The sequence below is a fragment of the Pangasianodon hypophthalmus genome, chromosome 16, assembly GCF_027358585.1.
Source record: "Pangasianodon hypophthalmus isolate fPanHyp1 chromosome 16, fPanHyp1.pri, whole genome shotgun sequence".
Classification (NCBI taxonomy): domain Eukaryota; kingdom Metazoa; phylum Chordata; class Actinopteri; order Siluriformes; family Pangasiidae; genus Pangasianodon; species Pangasianodon hypophthalmus.
Genome location: NC_069725.1, coordinates 10,085,045 through 10,106,163, shown reverse-complemented (window position 1 = coordinate 10,106,163; position 21,119 = coordinate 10,085,045). Strand labels below are relative to the sequence as shown.

The window sequence follows — 21,119 nt, the reverse complement described above, 5'->3', positions numbered from 1 at the left end:
TGAGGAAACCAGAGAAATGCAGATTATTTTATTTCTTCTCTCCATAACTACACATACATTTTAAATATTATTTCTCCTCATTTTTACCCAAATAGGCTGTATTTGTACTAATGCCAATCATTTGGAACTGCTTGATGAAAACACTGAACTTCAACGGAGCTGGATCTTACAGAGAAGTAAGATTGTGCAGAATTTTTCGTATTCTGTTTATTCTTTCAAATTAAAGTAAAACAAAAACATATTTTGTTTATCTTAATAAACAAACATTTTACATGTATGATATTACATTAGTTAAACATAAACTATATGAGTGACACATGCATTGTCATGGCACGTGCCTCAACCATGTAATGTCAAGTGACAGAACCACTTTTCAGTCAAGGTCTCCACTTTCCCATAGACCTCTCTCTTTTAGACACTCCTCCACCTGCTGCCCAGAGATGGACTCATTGTTTCCTGAGTAATACACACTTCACTGAGCATGTGGCTGGTCCTCTGGTCTTTAGTCCCATCCGAGCTCCCCCATTGGCTGCAGACTGTGAGAACCTCCAGCAAACCCAGGACTCACACATTCATATGGAGATTAGAGAGTATAAATAGAGGAGGGAGAGAGAGAGAGCTCAGCACAGCTCAGATCTTCTCCTCACAGAGAGCTAACAGAAGAAACACAGCCATGGCTCCTACAATCACTGCATCAATCATCAACTCCAACCACCTTCTTCCACTTACTAATAAGGTAAATATACTAAACCATGACACTGTGTACAATTTCATTTTACATTTTATTAAGAATTTGAACATTTATATATATGATCAGTGTGATTAAACAAATACTTCTGTTCTATCTGTAGCTGAGAAAGCCAATAGTGGAGAAGATGCGTAGAGAACGCATCAACAGCAGCATCGAGAAGCTCAAGTCTCTGCTGGGTGGAGAATTCCTAAAGCAACAGCCTGATTCCAGACAGGAGAAAGCCGACATCCTGGAGATGACAGTTTATTTCCTGAGACAGCAGCAGCAGTCACACAAGAAGTGGAGCTGCTCCACTGCAGCTGATGAAGGCTACAGCAGGTGTGTGCAGGAGGCCATCCACTTCCTGTCTCAGTGTCAAGTACACACTCAGTCCCAGAGAAGACTGCTGAGCCACTTCCTCACCATGCAGCCTTCCATGGAGAAGAGCAGAAGTGGCGTTCCTCAGCTCAGCTCTCCAGCCTGCCAGATCAGCAGCAAAGAGGAGACTCCAGGCTGCAGTGGCCTCTGGAGACCCTGGTAGAGCCGCATGGACACTTTACCATTAGGAAACCAACTTACAAATGCCACATTGGCATTAACTACGTTTTCCTAAATGTGTTTTGTAATGTTTTTGTCCAACTTTTCATGGGCAAAGTATGACAAGGTGCTTTCATACTGGAAAAGCATGTGTAGATTTTTCTATGACTGTGCCATATATTTACTAAGCAAGAAGCACTGCTGCATCCTACTTGTTTTTTTTTTTTGTTTGTTTTTTTATACATTGAATGTGTAATGAAATGCTCATATTGAGAAATTACATTAAGAAACTAATTTTTAAGTGTCACATTGGCATTAACTATGGTTTCCAAAGTGTTGGACATTTTACAGTTTTGCATGTGCAAAATCTAAGTTGCTTTCATTGCAAGAAAGCATATGTAGATGTTTCTAAGTTTTCAGAAACTATTACATTTTCTTCCCATGCAAGAAGAATTATTACAATCATCAAGTTTTGAGTGCATTACTAAAACCCACATTGGGTGTAAAGTTTCTGCATTTGTGGATTGTTTGAATTTCAAGCAATTAAACTTTTTCTAGTTTTCATACAACCTCACTTATTGTGTAAGAAAGTATTTTCTATTTGAAATAGAATTTTAAGGTTTTTTTTGTTTGAACTTTTTTTTGAAGGTTTTCATTATCTGTACTCTGGATCCTTGAGTGCAAAATGTCTGTGACGTTTCCTAATCTAGCAAATCCAGCTCCAATGGAGTAAGATAGGTAATCTGGTAAGAGGTAATGCTGGTGCTGACTTCTGTACAGCATAAACATGTTTACAATACATTCATGTGAGTGAGAAAAAAGATAGTTCTGACTTTTATTAGAAGCTATTTACTTCTTTAATTATTTAATTGTACATTTAAAAATGTTCAAACTGGAAATGACTTTGCCTTCATTAAAGGTCATGTACTTTATTGTGTGAGTATGAATCACAATTATTATTAAAATAATGAAAATAAATTCTAATAGTGCAATCAGTATGGTCTCTGAATGATTCATTCCACGTGCTTATAGAAATAACGGTTAAATCGGAACCCTGAAATGTATTTGAGTTTGTCCTTCTGGGAGAAATTGTAAAGATCTTTATTTAGAAGTAGAGTTTTTCCTTTTCATAGAAGGTTCCAAGTAAAGAACCTGTTTCTATTTAAAGACCCCCTGAAGAACTGCTTTCCCATAGTGTATATTATGATTCACATCTTTGGTTTCTGTCTTTATAGTTTTATACTGACACTAAATATTTCATTGTACTTTTAAAATTAGAGCAACATTTAGAAATGTTCCATCGATGAGGCTGCATTGCAGGTTATAAAGAGCAGTAGGAATAAATTAAAAATAAAACCCCAAAACAAACCATTCTGCACTTTTAAATGTGTGTGTTTAAGTCGGTGACAGCTAGTTCGTGCTTTCAGATCTCTATTCATGATGGTTATGCAGACGCAGAATGACATTAGATCAGAATGACATTAGAATGACATTAGTTTCAGATCATTCAGATGCAAGAGTGTTTCTATGCTCGTCAGCATATCTTGATTGTTGCTTACTCCTTTGTTTTGAACCATACTCAGCCATATTAAAGCGGACCTGAAAGGGAACTATCTACAAACTACATTTTACCATGATGAGCTCTCAGACCACTTGTTGTTCACACTACAACTTCTTTAAAACTCAGAGACCCGGCTGTGTAATACTGAATTATGGATAATTATTGATGTCATTCAAAATGGTTCCAATATCAGAAGGGTCTGGAAAAAAGAAAAGAAAACAACAAGGAGAAGTAATTTTGTTGGAGAACCATCACACATGCTTTATGCTATAGACCCACTTGTGTCTCTCATGTAAGTGGCATATAAATTATATACATACAATAAATATCTTACAATAGTAATATACAGGTATTGTTAATATTATTATTATTACTGCCTAACTACTTCATCTCAATAACATAATTGCTAATGCCACAATTACAAGCAAATGTTAACCGGACTGAGACTAATTTGACATGAATAAAGGTGGTCTGAGTACAGTTTGCTTGTAGAGCATTTTAAGGGTCTCAGTTCATTTGCTGTGTTTATTTGCATTCAGGCACAAAATGCTGAGTCATTAATTTGAGACCACAGAATGCAACAATGGACATCCCTTTTGCACATTCCTGTACACATATTTCATATTTCTTATCTTACTTCTTATTATTTCTTATTTATTTCATGATTTTTAAATTTTAACTTTACTTTAGTATCTAATGCACTGTCTAAAGAGGAGTAGGCCAGGTTTCCATTTCACTGCAAGTTATATACTGTATATAATTGTGTATGCGACAAATAAAAATCTTGAATCTTGAATATTCAGTGAAGTTATAGGTGCTGATATTTACATGGTATACAGTGATGTTTAATGTAAAGGGTGGAAATAGAAGTAGATATAGGAATAAAATGAGTCATTCACTGAGAGAATATTGATTGTCAAATTTGACAATTTATTTTCAGGACTTTTTTTTGGCAAGAATGACTTTGTGTACTCACAAATAAAGTAACATATCATCCAAGACCTTCACTGAAGGCAAACTCATGTCATTTCCAGTCTGGAAAAATTTTACATCCGCAGTTACCTCCCTGAAGAGTGTACCCAGCTAATGTAGATAAATGAATAATATTCTCAAGAATGAAAAAAGGTATTTTTAAATCACAAATGCTTAAATAATTATACAGTCAAAATGTTCCAGTTGCATTGCACTGGAGCCGAAAGAACTGTATTAAAAATATCACAGATATTTTGCACTTAATTCTTCATATTAGATATGAATAACAGATGAAATAGCCTAAACAAAATTAAAATCATGTTTCATAATTCAAATAGACAATTCTTATATAATAAGAGATGATATAAAAAAGCAGTAGCAAGTGGTTTCTTAGAAAGAAACAAAATATTTTAGAATATGTTCTTCTTGCATAGTTAAAATGTGCAATTTTCTTTTAAGTTTCACAAAACATAGTGATGGAAACATCTACACATGCGTTCCCATAGGGAAAGCACCTTGTCATATTCTGTCCATGAAAAGTTGGACAAAATATTCCAACACACTTTAGGAAACTGTAGTTAATGCCAATATGGCATTTGTAAGCTGGTTTCCTAATGGTAAAGTGTCCATGCGGCTCTACCAGGGTCTCCAGAGGCCACTGCAGCCTGGAGTCTCCTCTTTGCTGCTGATCTGGCAGGCTGGAGAGCTGAGCTGAGGAACGCCACTTCTGCTCTTCTCCATGGAAGGCTGCATGGTGAGAAAGTGGCTCAGCAGTCTTCTCTGGGACTGAGTGTGTACTTGACACTGAGACAGGAAGTGGATGGCCTCCTGCACACACCTGCTGTAGCCTTCATCAGCTGCAGTGGAGCAGCTCCACTTCTTGTGTGACTGCTGCTGCTGTCTCAGGAAATAAACTGTCATCTCCAGGATGTCGGCTTTCTCCTGTCTGGAATCAGGCTGTTGCTTTAGGAATTCTCCACCCAGCAGAGACTTGAGCTTCTCGATGCTGCTGTTGATGCGTTCTCTACGCATCTTCTCCACTATTGGCTTTCTCAGCTACAGACAGAACAGAAGTATTTGTTTAATCACACTGATCATATATCTAAATGTTCAAATTCTTGATAAAATGTAAAATGAAACTGTACACAGTGTCATGGTTTAGTATATTTACCTTATTAGTAAGTGGAAGAAGGTGGTTGGAGTTGATGATTGATGCAGTGATTGTAGGAGCCATGGCTGTGTTTCTTCTGTTAGCTCTCTGTGAGGAGAAGATCTGAGCTGTGCTGAGCTCTCTCTCTCTCCCTCCTCTATTTATACTCTCTAATCTCCATATGAATGTGTGAGTCCTGGGTTTGCTGGAGGTTCTCACAGTCTGCAGCCAATGGGGGAGCTCGGATGGGACTAAAGACCAGAGGACCAGCCACATGCTCAATAATTACTTAGAAAACAATGAATCTTTCTCAAGAGAGCAGGTGAAGGGTCTTAAGATGACAGGCAGTGAAACGCTTAGTGGTGTGTGAATGTGGGAAACCAGTGACCTTGTAGATTTTTAAGCAGCTGCTTGATAGCAGGGTGTCCAATTCTTACATTAAAACAACTGACTGCAAATATACTAAAACATAGCCTATCTATCTATCTATCTATCTATCTATCTATCTATCTATCTATCTATTGATTATTGATCACATAATAGTGTACATTACATGATCACATACAACAAATTCTTCTTAAGAAATACTTATTTTATCCTTTTGCATTTCGTTCCCTCCATCTTCAATTTTTAACATTATTTTTTCATATAGCAAGAGCAAAGCTTCTGGGTGAGAGTGTGCTCTATGCCTTTCAATTTTAAATGATCACATTTGAACACTTCTCCTCTTTCAGCACAATCACACTTACTGGCCCCCTAAAACACACACACAGCTGTCTGGCCTGCTGTCTATCTCTCGTTCACATGCTCTTGTTTCAGCAGCGGGAATGTGGGAGCCGTGCTGCAACAAGGCTTCCCACACTTCTAGATTCATGACATTGAAACTGAACACAAAGAAAGCGTGGCCCATTAGACAAAGCTAAAGCGGTAAGCCCCCCTATTCCAGGCCTCCAGGCCAGCCATCTGGAGTGGTCCATTCGGTTACCACCCAGAGACTACTCAATCTGCGCTCAGTGTGCGGGACTCAGATATCTTCAAACATCAGCCTGTGCTAATGAGATCTGGTTTGCAGTAGGCAGTTTTATATTCTATAATGACTACCATTACAGATGAGTCACCTGTGATCATTTTTCTTATATTGGAACACATCCATTATGCATTATATATCTTGCTGTTAGTAGCTCACTGTAACTTTGGGCAGATGTTTGACTTGCTCAGACACTTTCCCACAGCACATCAGTAACAACATTAATCACCTCTGTGTTGATTCACAACACTCAGAGCTGCTTTGCCAACAATAACTTTAACAATTGATTGACACCGAGGGATGAAAATAACCCCTCCCACCTGCTTATTAATTCTCAGCTATTGTGTACCAATTATTCCAGCAATTCATCCTTGTACCATTTTCTCATTCAAGCTTGCTGATTGGCTCAAAAGTGTGAGAACTTGCATCTCATTAAATGCCCCTGGTTTATGTATAAATGCAGGCTCGAAAGCGGCCAAGAGTCAGACCTCTCTACATCACCGACTCACTCTTGAACACCAGCCAGCCATCCATCATGAAAGATCTGCAAAAAAGGTATGTTCAAAAGCATATTAATTAAAAATAATGTACTACATATAAAATCTATAGACCTATTATGAGCAGTCAGTTTTCTGAAATCTGTGGAGACATTTTGTATATATCCCGATGAAGCCTAGCACTCACAGTGATGTGCTTTGATTTGTCAGGTGCAAGCTCATGGCCTTGGAGAGGAGATGCACTGATGGGGTGGAGCGCCTCAAGACCATCCTGGAGGCCCAGCTGCACAGTGGCATCTCTCACACAGACCTCTGGGACAAGACAGTCTCACTTTTTACCCCAAAGAAGACGCCAATCTTCCATGATGGTTATTCCAAGTACTCGAGAGAGACCCTGCGGCTCTTCCCTGCTCCAGATGAAGATGTGATCCCTCTCTGTTTTCAGCAGTGATGCACTTCACAATTGAAAAACAGCAACAACAACAACAACTACAACAACAGTAAACTCAGGCACTAACTCTGGATGCTTCAACTGAATCTTCCTTTTAATTTTTTTTGCTCTGAAATGGCAAAGAATTGCTAACTTAGCTGCATGTAAAGTCTTTTGTAAAGACAAATTAATTTTGTAATTTTTTTTTTTGCACACAGCTCTGTAGGGCTTTTATTTTGTCCACAAATGGACCATAGCCACTGTTATTTAGCAGCAGAGAGCTTTAGTATTCTATGCAAAGAAAATGGTTAACAAGAACATGGAACCCATGTAAATGTTGAGCAGAAGATTTGAATGAAAGCCATATTCCTTTGACAAAGGAACCATTAGTATGCGATTAATGCAAGACCTAAGCTATAAATGTGTGTTTCTGTATTTTATATTATTTAGGCTGAAAAATATTTGCATGAATGTATTAGATAACTTAATGAGTCTTTTTAATAAAACCACAATATCTCTTTATAATCATGTCTTCTTAATGTTTTGCATCTTTTTCTTTTTAATATACATTTTATCTCATATTTTAAGTATTGATAATTAGTTGATGAATTAAAAACAAGTGTCAACAAAAGTCAGAGAGATGGATACAAACAGGACAGTTCATACAGATACATCAAGCTTCCTCAAGTAGGCTTAAGAAATCATTTTAAAAATGACCAAATGAGCAGAACTTGCATTTGCTAATAATATGGAAGCCAAAATTACAAGCACAAGTGTCGAGGTTATCGAATTGAAGCATTGATCTGTACTGCCATCTAGAGGGCTTAATTAGACAAGACAATATCAGAAAGAAAGGATTCCACCTCATCCTTTCACTCAGCTTCACCTAGACGGACTAGACTGTACTTCACAGATACTCTTAGAAAAAAGGTTTTCCAGCAGTTCAATATATTACTAATGGCTCTTAGCTTGCAAAAAGGACTTTCTGAAAGGTAAACACTGTGTTGTAGGGCTCTCCATAGAACTTAAAGGGCTTCCCTAGAATGCCAACCAAAGAACCCTTAAAGGTTCAAAATTTTCTAACACCTTTAATGATATATTTCCATTATGGGATTGATTTTGCTTTGCTGATTGACAGAGCATCAGTTGTGACATCTCAATTCATTAACTATTTATATTTATATTTATCCTTATGCTTGCCAATGTATACTGAGAACACCACAAGACCTACCATTTTGGAAATGATGCTCTGACCCAGTCGTATAGCCATCACAATCTGGCATTTGTCAAAGTCGCTCAGATCTTTACACTTGCCCATTTTTCCACTTCCAAAACATCAACTTTGAGAACTGAGTGTTCACTTGCTGCCTAATATATCCCACCCCTTGACAGGTGCAATTGTAATGAGGTAATCAAAGTTATTCACATGACCTGTCAGTGGTTGTTATGGCTGATCGGTGTGTGTACAGTATATGTGTGTGTGTGTGTGTGTGTGTGTGTGTGAGTGTAGTTGGGCATTGAAGCACTTTCTTTGCTGAAATATATTCTTAAGTGGGCGCATACATGTTGGGCTCTGCATGACGCACACATATGATAATAATATAAATAACAGCGGATCTGCTTGGCTCTTTGAGCTTCATCCTTATTTTCCAGTTTTCCAGGAAAGAAACAAATTTTCAGGTAAGTAGAAATCTCTTTTGTAGTTTGTTCACTACATACTAACTGATAGTTTAGACAGTGATACATACTGGTCTATGTCAGTTTCATCTGCGTACAAAATGAACACCTAATTTAACATGTTCTCCAGATAAGGATAATTACTTTCATACCTCAAATCTGACTTAGGATTATAAATTCTTCATAGCTGTGATCAAGTTGCTGTTCTTTTACAGGCAGGCAGAGGATGCTACTGAGCATGTGCAGAGTGATGGATAGTGTTGACCCCGTTACAACTGCCCCTTGTTACAACTTACCCCACTCTTCCCTATGCAGTTAATCTGTATGTACACTTGACCCCATGAGAGGACTTGCTTATAGCAAATCATATCCAAGGTTGTGTTAAGTGTTACACCGCCTGGTGGAATTGGGGCTCTAAGCCTTGATGTAATTTACTTTAAAGGAGAATCAATCATGTTACCGTTTCCAGAGACAAGGCTCAAAAAGCATTAAACATGTTAGAAAATAAACAAAGCAGTCTTTGTATGGGAAACAGAACAAACATTTAAGAAACTGAAAATGAATCATAAAATAGTTTATTATTTCACTTATATGTGACCACATTGTAATTAATCATTAAATCTTACAGCATCTGTGAACATTATATATTACATATTAGCCTACTATATTTAATAGCGATACTCAGCTTCATAAGTGTTGATGATTATTCAACACAATTAGCTACATTAATATGACCAAAAGTATGTGGTTCTTCCCCAAATTGTGGCCACAAAGTTGGAAGCATGTAGTTGTATAGGATGTCTTTGTATGCTCTGGCATTATAATTTCCCTTCACTGGAACTAAGGGGCTCAAACCTGTTCCAGCACGACAATGCCCCTGTGCACAAAGTGAGGTCCATTAAGACATGGTTTGCCAGAGTTGACATGGAAGAACTTGAGTGGCCTGCACAGAGCCCTGACCTCAACCCCACTGAACACTTTTTGGATGAACTGGAACGTCGACTGCATGCCAGGTCTCCTTGCCCTTCATCAGTGCCCAAATTCACTAATGCTTTTGTGGCTGAATGAGCCCCAGTCACGCTCCAAAATCTAGCCTTCCCAGAAGAATGGAGGGTATTATAACAGCAAAGGGAGGACTAAATCTGGAATGGGCTGTTCAACAAGCACATATGGGTGTGGTTTATCAAGTGTCCACAAACTTTTGGCCATATAGTGTAGATTCAGATTATCACTATGAAGCTGTGGGTTTCTATTGCAGGATTTACTAAAACCTTTTTATTAACTCTTTATACATAAAACACGTGGTTAAGCAGCTGCACATTACATCCCTAAAGTGAGTGGCATGCTGTTATAATCCTTTGGCTTAGATCAGTTCTTTAGCATCATCTCGAAGAGGCTTACAAGAGGACCATTATACAGATGGGCTTGCTCGAGATTGCGCTTATGTACCTGATTGAATGTCAAATAGGAAAAACAAAATGACCAACTGTCCTGAGGCAATGGGTAGAAACATTAAGCCTCTAAGAAAAGCTTACAGCATGTTCTCTCTGTACTGAAAATCAAATCTGGGTGTGCTGCTGCAGAGCCTTTATAATATTGTTTTTTTCTAATGCACATAGTGTATAAAGAAGGAATATTTTACCCTGACATGGATAAAAGATCTAATTTTGGTTGGACAGTTTGGATTACAACATTTCAACTAAGACATATTATAATCTTAGTCTCATATTGTGCCAGAGGCACTGAAAGCTTTTAGATAAGATGAGAGCAGATGGTTTTGGTGAAAGCAAACAAATCAGCACACACAAGATGTGTGTGTGTGTGTGTGTGTGTGTGTGTGTGTGCACCTGAGGAGTTTCACTGCTTGCCTCTTTCACTCTGTTCCATTTAGAAGCATCAAAACCAGTATCTCTCCAATTTTATGTAACCGTAGGGATACTTTAAAAAGTCACTTTATGTAGTCTACTTGTAGTGTTTGCATTTGTTCCTTTCATTTTTCCTTAAGCAACGGTGTTGTTTAAGCAAAGGCAAATTTCAAGTCAAATTTCATTAGATGTCTTTCTTAGGCTTTATACTCTCAAAAAGGCTATTTCTAGAAAGGATTTCTTGGTTTGTTCCTCTGGGCGAACCTTAAAGGTACTATGTAGAAATGTAAAACAGAAACTACTTTAATAAAATCTTTAAAATACTAAAATTTGTGTGTTCAATCATATAAATTATGTGCACAGTTAGATACTGAGTGTGTTGCAGCTGATTTACAAAGAAAATCTGCATCAATTATATAATGTATGAAGTACGGCTGGAAAATAAAATAATTTTTTTTATGGTGAGTATGCGCAAAAGACTCAATAGCTCCAGAGAGTTTCAAAGAGATTAGAGTGCAGTTGAAGTATATTATAAACTCATTGATATGCTTCAAAGAACTGTTCACAAATGTAATATAAATGTGAAATAAAGAAGCATAGACATGAGTGTGCACTTTGTTAATTCATAAATGTGAATGAAAATCTCTTTAAGTACTGCATTGGAGGTGCTAACCTGTGGTGAGCAACTAATATGAAACCAGCTTTACTGCGGTAATAACCCAATAGGTCTTTATCTTGAGAAACTTCTTGATTATTTTACTAAGGCATAATTTTGATCAACTTTCTCATCTTTTAGACTTTGATGGAATGTGCTCCCACAAATGTAATACCTGCTCTTCAGCTGCTATTCATTTTTCATGTGCAGTCTCTGTTCCTAAAGTGACTTTAAGGCTCAGTAAATGGCATTGCAGCTACAAAAGTAGTTGATTTGCAATGATGCTACCCTGTATTTTGCATCTTTCAATAAAAAGCCTCAAATTGCATATTCATGAAGGCAGACATGCCAAATGGACAACACACACTATTACCAAATAGACTTTTTTTGTTGTTGCAGGTTTTATCAAGTTTGCATGGGATGCTATACAAGCAAATCTTTAGTATATCAGGAACGGAGTTTTTCTTAATCAGAGCTTTAATACATAACTATTTTAGGAAGCTAAGACTCTCAGCTATCCAAAGAACCCTTGAAGCACCCTTTTCTATGAGTGTATTAGACAGCATCCTTACATGTTTTAGCACTGTCAATGACATCACTATGTAATGACTTTAAGTAGACATTTGTAACATGTTTATAGTCTTGTCACATTTTTGCCTATTGGTGTTTTGGCTCCGCTCTCCTCTTAACCCTGATTTCAGTGGCACACTATGTTGAGGAAGGAGCTAGCCTGACCAAGAGACCTGCAAGTGAACATTCAGCTGTAAATCCAGCCAGGGGCAGATGAATGGCAGGTCCTGACCGGCCACAATTCAAATGGCACATAATTCAATGGTCTTATCACTGTGCGTGTAGAGATTGGTCCCAAACACATGAGGAAAGCAAATCAAAAATAAAAGAAATTTTCTGGGGCACTTGAGCAAAAGAATTAGAATTTCTTTGTAGATACTGTGATTACAGTAAAAGGTAAAATTCATCATTCTGGATACAGAAAGCATGAAGGGCAATGGTCTAATACTCTGTATGGAAGAGGTGAAATCTACAGTTGCTATTTTACTATATTGATATAGTACCAGTAATTTCTTTAAGTTTCATATTTACTCCCATCCACCTGAAACTCAGCAAAAGTTTCAGGAGAGCAAAGGTTAAGTTTCAGGAATGAGCTCTGACACATCAATATCTTCAGCAGCCACAGTAACCAGTGAACAGTCTTCCTAGCTTCTCTTTCCACTCAATCACAGGTAACTGTTGCAGAGCAAGTTAATCCAGAAGTCAGTTGCAGTAGATGATTTGCAGAAGACAGTTTTCAAAGTCACAGCATTATATATTTTTGGTAATGATGCCTTTACTTGAGAGAATTACTTGGATGATGGTGAAATAAAACACCCAAACAGCACAATGTCTTTTTTTTTTTTTTGTCAAGCCTTATGGCTTCATTAGAGCACATCACACTTACCATCCTCAGTTTGATGACATTTCCATCTCAGATTGCTGTCGGATCTGTTGTTTCACTGTTTTCATTGTTTCCCCATGAACAGGACTGTGTATGTGTGTGTGCTGTAGGTTTGCTTTCAGGAAAGTGGACACCAGTGAAACTGTCTGGATCTGGAAGTGATCTGAGATTGAGGTTTTTATGTTTTTCTTGCCTGCTTGTGAGCTGTGTCTTGCAGCAGCAGGGGGGGGGGGGGGGGGGGGGGGGGTTTATATTTACAGCGTAACATTGAATATTTACTGTAGATATTTTTTTTTACAGCTGTCAGTGAAATACTGTCCATCTATAGAATGAAACTATATTATGAAATGAAATGAAATTTACAGTAACCATTACTGTAACTATTGTGTAAAATTTGCATTACATTTTACTTAGATTTACTGTAAAATGTACAGGCAAAATCTCCCAAAAATGTATTTTAACTAAGTTCTTATTTCTGCTAAGACCTGGGATATTTTAGCTCTAACCAGGCTGCAATTGTGTAACCAGGAAATTCATTATAGTTTTCATGTGAAGTCTATTTTGGTGAAGTTATCAAACTGTTCACTGACAGAGACTTGAGAGCAAAATTGTTTATGGGAATTGCAGTCCTAAAGCTATCAAAACAATTGTAGTCCTAAGCCATCGTAGCAAAACTGTTTGCATTAATTGAAGTCCAAAGCCATTTTCATGGTTTCTAAGTGGTACCATCCACAGTTATCTCATGTAACTTTAGGCTGTCCGTGTGGGGGCCGTCCCTATTCATGTTTCTGCATCTCAGTGTTAAAAGAGGATTGAATCACACTTTATCATGCATGGACCACCAGGAGGTTAAGACTTGGCCATAGCTAGCATACCTCCAACACAGGAATATGTGTGGGACACAAAATTTGAGGCTCATCAAATATTATTTCTCAGTTTAATAAAGAAATGCAATAATTCTTGAGTTGATTGTATATTCTAACATTTGAATGTGATTCATAAAAACACACATATCTGTGTCTTTGTAAAAAAAAAAAAAATAATATGGACTAATTTCTGAATGGAGTAATGTTTTGCTTGGGTTTTGCATTTTACATATTTATCAAAACTGTTTTTTTTTTTTTGTTGTTGGATGCTATCATTCATAAGAAAATAAGGATATAAACAAGATATGATAATATCATTATAATCAATATAATAAATACACAGACTCATGTTCTACACTGAAGAAAATGACAGATATCCACAAAAACATCATGTGGGATTTACTCTCCACCCTATTTATTCGTTTGGCTATACATAAAGAAATGTCTTATATAAAAAAAAAATTGAAATATGTTTATTAGTAAACTAGAATATATCAAATTGATTTCGAATGAGCACGATATCAAATCCCGCCTTCTGAACTTACTGAGTGCGAAGAGTCTCGCGAGATTTCGCGTGAGCCCTCCCTGTTTTCAACATGGCAGGCAGTAAGTTGGTGCTGGAAGGGAGGATAAGTATTACAAGCTTTCTTTTAGGTCTTGGTGTGATTATAATACCCCTGCTTGTAAAGTTTGGCTCCCATGTTGACTGGATATTCGATTACCTCACCGGTGTAAACGGGAAAATAGCCATTGCGCTTTATATTACAGTTATCAACGGCTTCCTGCTAATCATTTACAAGGGACCTCTGTACAAGGTAAGAGTGAGAGCTAAACAGGCTAAGTGTTATATTTACACTCAGTATAATCGGTCAATATCATTACGGCGATGAAGCTGTTTTGTTCTTTTAGAATGATTTTATTTTCTAGAAAATAAAATCACTTAGTGAGGATCAGCAGATTAACCTGAACTGTCCTGCTGGCAGTGTGTTTAAGTGCATATAATCCACTTTAACTGGATTGGTTAGCTAGCGAGGCATGAAGACTCACAGATGTGCTGCTCAGCATGTACTTTGTCTGTGAACAGCTTTTATTCAGATATCTATATATATCACTACATCTATATAGTTAGATATCTATATATACTGTATGTGTCTCTCTCTCTCTCTCTCTCTCTCTCTCTCTCTCTCTCTAAATATATATATATATATATATATATATATATATATAACAATTAATTTCCTTTGTTTTTCCCCATTAGGTTGCTGTGCGCGCTTGCTTTCTAGGATTTGTCTTCGGATGTGGCTTGATCATAAGTTTTGCAGACACAACATGGACACACTTTGGCTGGTATATAACCCATTCAATTCAATTTTATTTTATTTGTATAGTGCTTGTAACAATGGACATTGTCACGAAACAGCTTTACAACAATATATATATATGTATGTATTCTGGATTTAAATTTTAAATGTATAAATTTATCCCTAATGAGCAAGCCAGAGGTGACGGTGGTAAGTAAAACTCCCTGAAACGATATGAGGAAGAAACCTTGAGAGGAACCAGACTCAAAAAGGAACACAGCCTAATCTGGATGAGAGATGCACCAGATGACAGTGCAATTATAAATAAGTCCCTCCTATAACTGTGTGCTATATGGTCAAAAAGTGCAGTTGTGTAAACAGGAAATTCATTATAGTTTTCACGTGAAGTCTATTTTGGTGAAGTTATCAAACTGTTCACTGACGGAGACTTGAGAGCAAAACTGTTTGTGGGAATTGCTGTCCTAAAGCTGTCAAAACAATTGTAGTCCTAAGCCATCATAGCAAAACTGTTCATATCAATTGAAGTCCAAAGCCATCTTCTTGGTTTCTAAGTGGTACCATCCACAGTTATCTCATGTAACTTTAAGCTGTCCGTGTGGGGGCCGTCCATATTCATGTTTCTGCATCTCAATGTTAAATGAGGATTGAATCAAAATGTATTTTATCTTTTATCATGCATGGTGAGTGATGTGACTGTCCCTAAGCCATGTCTAAACTCTAGTGTTGCCTTTCTGCAGGTACTTGTGTTCACTGACATTCTTCCACTACTCTGAATACCTGGTCACAGCCATCATCAACCCTCGCAGTCTGTCTCTAGACTCCTTCCTGCTCAACCACAGTGTTGAATACACCGTAGCAGCAATCTCTTCCTGGATGGAGTTTATTGTGGAAAAGCTGCTAGTTCCAGGTCTGTTTCATCTGAAAGATTTGCTATAGTGACTGTGTGTTTTATTTATATATATATATATATATATATATATATATATATATATATATATATATGTATATGTATATGTATATGTATATGTATATATGTATATATGTATATGTAGTATAACATATTGTATATATAGTGACAGTATATAGTATAACAGACAGACAATCAGAGGTCATATTCACAGCTCCGACAGAGGGGGGACAAAATTAAAGGAAAGACCAACTTTAAAATGTCTTAGTAAGGTGTTGGGCAGCTAGAGGATGTTGTTCTTCTTCTGGCTGCTCCCGTTAGGGGTTGCATGTGAAAGTGTGTCCATGTTGCTGGGGTTTGGAATTGAACCCAGGCCTCAGCGGTGAGAACACCATGGCCTGACCACTAGTCCTCCATGGACCCACTGGGCCACTACAGGATAACTGTCTTTAAAAAAGTTGCCACCTTATAACAGAATTCATATATGACATTAAGCTTTTAATTTGAGATCGTCTTAATCTCAAGTGTATTGCAGTGATTGTGGCGTTATTTAGGGTTGCAGTCTCCTCTCCTACTAAGGGCAGTACCAGTTAAAATTCTTGTGAAACTCCAGTAAAACAGTCATGAGCTTACTGGAAAAATGTGGTTTTGCAGCATAGTTGAACTGAAAATATCACTCGCCTGCGAGTCGCGTTTTATCAAACCATAAATTTCCTCCCCATATTGTCTCTTAGTTCAAAAAATATAAAGCTGTGTTTGCTCTAGGGTAAGTCAGTACTCTGATTACATTTTGGTTAAATTAAACACCATCATGTATTTCTAATCAAAAAAAAAAAAATCTGCCAAGATACCTGTAATAATAAAAATGATTAACTGTGTGTTAATTATCTTATAGCTTTCAGTTTAATGTAGGTACAGATTTGTAAAGCTGACGATGATTTGCATAGCGATCTTAATTAGCAAACTAATAATAATAACTAACAGTAATGCAGAGGGCCAGTGTGGCTGCAGTATTTATTCCAATCAAATAGGAATGATAGTCATTTGAGGATCAAGTTCAAGTGGAATTAGGTGTAGCTGCTGCTTAGCTGGATTGAAAACTTGCAGCCACACCGGCACATTGCGGAAATGATTAAAGGCCTCTGCCCTAGAGTAACCTCTGTTTATGTGTACATGTGACTGAAATCATGAGAACAATTTGCATGATGTAACATTGAAGATATTCCCAGCTCATCTGCTACTGTAACCATTTGACAGAATGTGTCTATTCTGTATATTTTTTCATATTGTGATTAATCCTCTGTAACATGTCCCTGCACAGAGCTGAAGCAGATGAACTGGGTCTGTTTTGTGGGATTAATAATGGTGTTATGTGGAGAAGGTCTGCGCAAGTCTGCCATGCTGACAGCAGGATCCAACTTCAACCACATAGTGCAGAATGAGAAGGCTCAGAGCCACGTGCTGGTCACCAACGGCGTCTATTCATTTTTCAGACACCCCTCATATGTGGGCTGGTTCTACTGGAGCATCGGTACTCAGGTATGAGGTGGCCAGATAAAGCTTAGAAAATGGCCGTCGCACCCAAATTCTCATTGAGTAAATAATTGAATATAGTGTAGTTATAAGTAACAATTGATGTTTACTATGTTGTTGTAGGGGTGGACAAATCATAAATTTATTGTCTAGACTGCTGGGCAAGTGGAAGCTCCAGTGTACTTCCTAGTCCCATATTTTGGTTGCCCAGAAATCTAATCAACTAGGCTAAAAATATTATAACTAACATATTATAATAGTATGGCAGGATAGCTAGCTAGTTAAGTGCAATAATACTGATTAAGGGAAAGAAAAAAGTTGATGATTATTATCCTTTCCTGACAAAGTTTCTAATGCAGCACATTATGTTTGTGCAAAAAAAACATCAGCCAAGTTATTGGCAAATGTTTGCGGTGTTCTGTCCTTGGATTGCACATAAGATATTATTCAAGTCTGGCTAGCATCTTTATTTTCTCTCAATACGTTTATCCATGAAGAGACTGTTTTGTTAGCAGGAAAGTTATATAACACTGCACTTAACTTTACGCTGCACTTTGTTTTGCTTGGATTTGTCAGTGTTTCTACATGCCTGCGTGTTCCTGATTTAGGAAAGGTCGTCTGTCATACATGCACGCTACTTAATCCGTATAGAAAAAACTATCTACAGTCAGCCAGATCAAGGCTCAGCCAACGTGTTTAAACGTAGCTGCATATCAAATATTGCAAAAGTCAGTAAAGGACTAAGTTTTTCTTCTTTTTTTTATTTGTTGAACTGGGGAACTACGAATTAAAAGCCAATAGCCCAGATACAAAAATCTGCTGATTTATCCACCCTTACATCAATGTATACTCTGTCCACTTTAATAGGAACACCTGTACACCTGCTCATTTATGCAGTTATCTAATAATTCAATCATGTGGCAGCAGCACAATGCATAAAATCATGCAGATACAGGTGAAGAGCTTTAGTTAGTGTTCACATCACACATAAGAATCGGGAAAAAGGGTGATCTCTTTGACTTTAACTTTGGCATGAGTGTTGGTGCCAGATGGGCTGGTTTGAGTGTTTCAGAAACCGCTTATCTCCTGGGGTTTTCACACACAACAGTCTCTAGAGTTTACACAGAATTAACAGGTGTACAGGTGTTCCTATTAAAGAGGACAGTGAGTGTATTTTCAAATATTAATACTCTCTCTGTAGATAATGCTGTGCAACCCGTTATGCCTCTTGGCCTATACGTTGGCTAGCTGGCGGTTCTTCAAGGAGCGTGTCGAGGAAGAGGAGATCTCTCTTATCCATTTCTTTGGAGAGGATTACATCGAATACAAAAAGAAAGTCCCCACTGGTTTGCCCTTTATCTCAGGCATCAGGATAAACTCATAAGACTGGGACAAAGAGAGAAACGCGGAAACGTCTAGTGCACTCCTGGACACTTCCTGGACTGGCACTGTGAGTGAACTGGTCACCCGGTGACCTTCTGGCTCACGTTAAGGCCAAGGGAAATGAGGGGACACGGTACCGAGAGACTGGCCTGTTGATCTGCTCGGAGACACAACGGCTCACTCTGAGCAGGGTGGAGCCTCTACCTCGACGCAATTCAGACCGGAAATTCACACATGGCTATAAAGTCTCTCAGCACTCCCCCACATTATCAATATTCACTTTGTCTTTTCTCTCATACATCATATAATACTTTTACATCTTCATATACATGTAGACCAGTTTTTGCATCTCTACTTCATGATATAGACCTGTTTTAACACATCCGTACATTTCATCTGTCATTTCTTGTCAGTTCCTTATTAGTTTCAGGGTCTTAATTCTTTGTGTTTCTTTTTTTTTTTTTTTTTTTTTTTTACCTGTTGTAGAACAGGATTTAGAAATTAAAGGTCATGAAACTACAGCGAGGTTGTACAGTATGTTAACTAGGAAAAAGTATACTGCAACTCAATATACATTCAACCTGACTTATACCAAATATACCAGATACTTATACCAGATATTATTTATTTTACAGGAATGCTTGAGCACTCTCCTAGTAAATACATTAGTATTTTACATATGGTGTTTCTTGTATTTCTTATTAGGTAAAAACTCAGATATGAATTGTTCAGTAATGTTTTAGAGTTTTTACCTAGATAAGAGCCAACAGTACAATTGTTCAGTTTGCAGACCTGCCAACCTTAGGAGCACTGCATTTCAGCATCGGAGTACACGGATATGAGTTATCACTCAGAAATATGCAAACAGAGCAGTCTTTTTTCCCTAATAAAAATGGTAGACGCACCCATCAGCAGAATTTGGGGAGTAGAATTTTTTCAACTGAAAGATGGCACCTTGCTAAAAGTACTGATAAAATCAGAAAAATCAGAATTTGTTTGACTTTGCTAATATTATACAAGTAAATAGTTAACATCAGTTAACTATATTTATTAGGGATACCACTAAAGCTGAAAATAGTTTAAAAAAAAAAAAAAAAAAAAAAAGTACTTTTTTGGTCAAAAGAGGAAGAAAAAATGGGGGGAAAAAGATTAAATAGGGCTACAATGAAATACCAAATAAAAAAAAAAAAAACTACAGATAATAATTAGAATGTGATTAAAAACACTGCTTGCTTTCCAGCACTGGTCAGGGCAGACGTGTTGAAACAGTGTGGTTAAGCTTGTCGCAGTAGAAACCGGAGTGTATGTATATTGTAGGCGAATCACCAGGCACATGGGGGGCGCACAAGCTGCAGCTTTTCTGTTTTAAGATACAGACACTGGAGAAGTTTACATGCACACTTTCTTATTAACTGCTGTACATTACATCTTTTTCCTATAATTGGAAGAAAGAAACTAAACTTTTCTATTGGAAAATTTTGTACTTTCCTGCATGTAAACATTTATAGTGTCTATATCTTAGGCAAGTGGTATCTTTGCCCAGCAAAACACTGGGTGTAAAATCTGTTAAAAAAAAGTATATACATACACTCCAGTTTGTATCTTGGAGAAGTGATTTGTGAATGGATTATGTTGAAGATACATTAGTCCTCTTCGGGGATGGCAGGTCTGAATTTGGTATTCTCTTGATGTGTGGATGGACAAAGTGGAGTTTTATTACATTTGTAATGTTCCTCTAGGAGTTTTACATGTTATGATATTTCTAAACTTTGTTTTTGTTGATTTCTCCTAACACTGTTCAGGCAGTTTTGGGCACATGCAGATCTCCATGCTGAATGCTGACAATCTGTAATAAACACTTTTCCTAAATGTTGTGCCATCTTAATGGTGATAAACTTGGCACTGCAGGCAAAATTCAACCATAAGTTGAGTGGGCAGAAGTGTCTGCTAGCTAATTGGATTCTGCATGAAGGGGCCAAATGTAACAGATGTATTTATTGGCACATTGGATACACAAAATCAGCAAGAGAACCTTATTAGTTCCAACACACATGGACAAGTTTGTGATGTTCTACAACTTCCACGCATTGCATGTATTTTGGTTAGCTTCTGGTTCTGTTCTCATTTTATCATGATGTCAATATTTTCACCAACCCTTCCAGTCCATTTAACTAAATCAAATAATGCATTTGATTGATTACACACATTCAGCCACATCCAGGGCCATTTATTCATCTTTATATCCTTCATTTTCAACATGAACTAGCTTCAGTGACAGGAAGTAGGATTTGTTGCACTTTTCAATGAATGGCCACCATAACAGCTTCTATTAATTGTCAAACATAAAGGTTTCATTCATGTACAGCAGGATGGCAAGTTGCAGTACATAAGTATTACAGTAAGACAAATGGGAAGGAAACTGAACTGTATAATTATTCATGATTATGACACTGAGCATAGAAAACTACTACAAACCTCTGAAATAAACACTTAATATAAAGACAGTGTATGAATAATATATTTAATATTTGACTTTGTTTTGATTTTCTTTTAA

General features: G+C 37.2%; 3 protein-coding genes across 3 annotated transcripts; 2 read left to right on the top strand and 1 right to left on the bottom strand.

Annotated features, from left to right (window-relative positions):
* Window positions 1-481: 481 nt before the first annotated feature.
* On the top strand, window positions 482-2,263 carry LOC117599272 (transcription factor HES-5-like). Its single transcript, XM_034312011.2, has 2 exons — window positions 482-736; window positions 852-2,263. Exons 1-2 carry the CDS (start codon window positions 482-484, stop codon window positions 1,269-1,271), a joined length of 675 nt encoding a protein of 224 aa, XP_034167902.2. The 3' UTR covers window positions 1,272-2,263.
* Window positions 2,264-3,732: 1,469 nt separating this feature from the next.
* LOC113530819 (transcription factor HES-5-like) lies at window positions 3,733-5,226 on the bottom strand. Its single transcript, XM_026921160.3, has 2 exons — window positions 4,972-5,226; window positions 3,733-4,856 (listed from the first exon to the last, which is right to left on the bottom strand). Exons 1-2 carry the CDS (start codon window positions 5,224-5,226, stop codon window positions 4,437-4,439), a joined length of 675 nt encoding a protein of 224 aa, XP_026776961.2. The 3' UTR covers window positions 3,733-4,436.
* An 8,777-nt stretch (window positions 5,227-14,003) lies between these two features.
* On the top strand, window positions 14,004-21,065 carry icmt (isoprenylcysteine carboxyl methyltransferase). Its single transcript, XM_026920958.3, has 5 exons — window positions 14,004-14,235; window positions 14,679-14,767; window positions 15,480-15,649; window positions 16,971-17,188; window positions 18,384-21,065. Exons 1-5 carry the CDS (start codon window positions 14,017-14,019, stop codon window positions 18,564-18,566), a joined length of 879 nt encoding a protein of 292 aa, XP_026776759.1. The 5' UTR covers window positions 14,004-14,016; the 3' UTR covers window positions 18,567-21,065.
* Window positions 21,066-21,119: the final 54 nt, after the last annotated feature.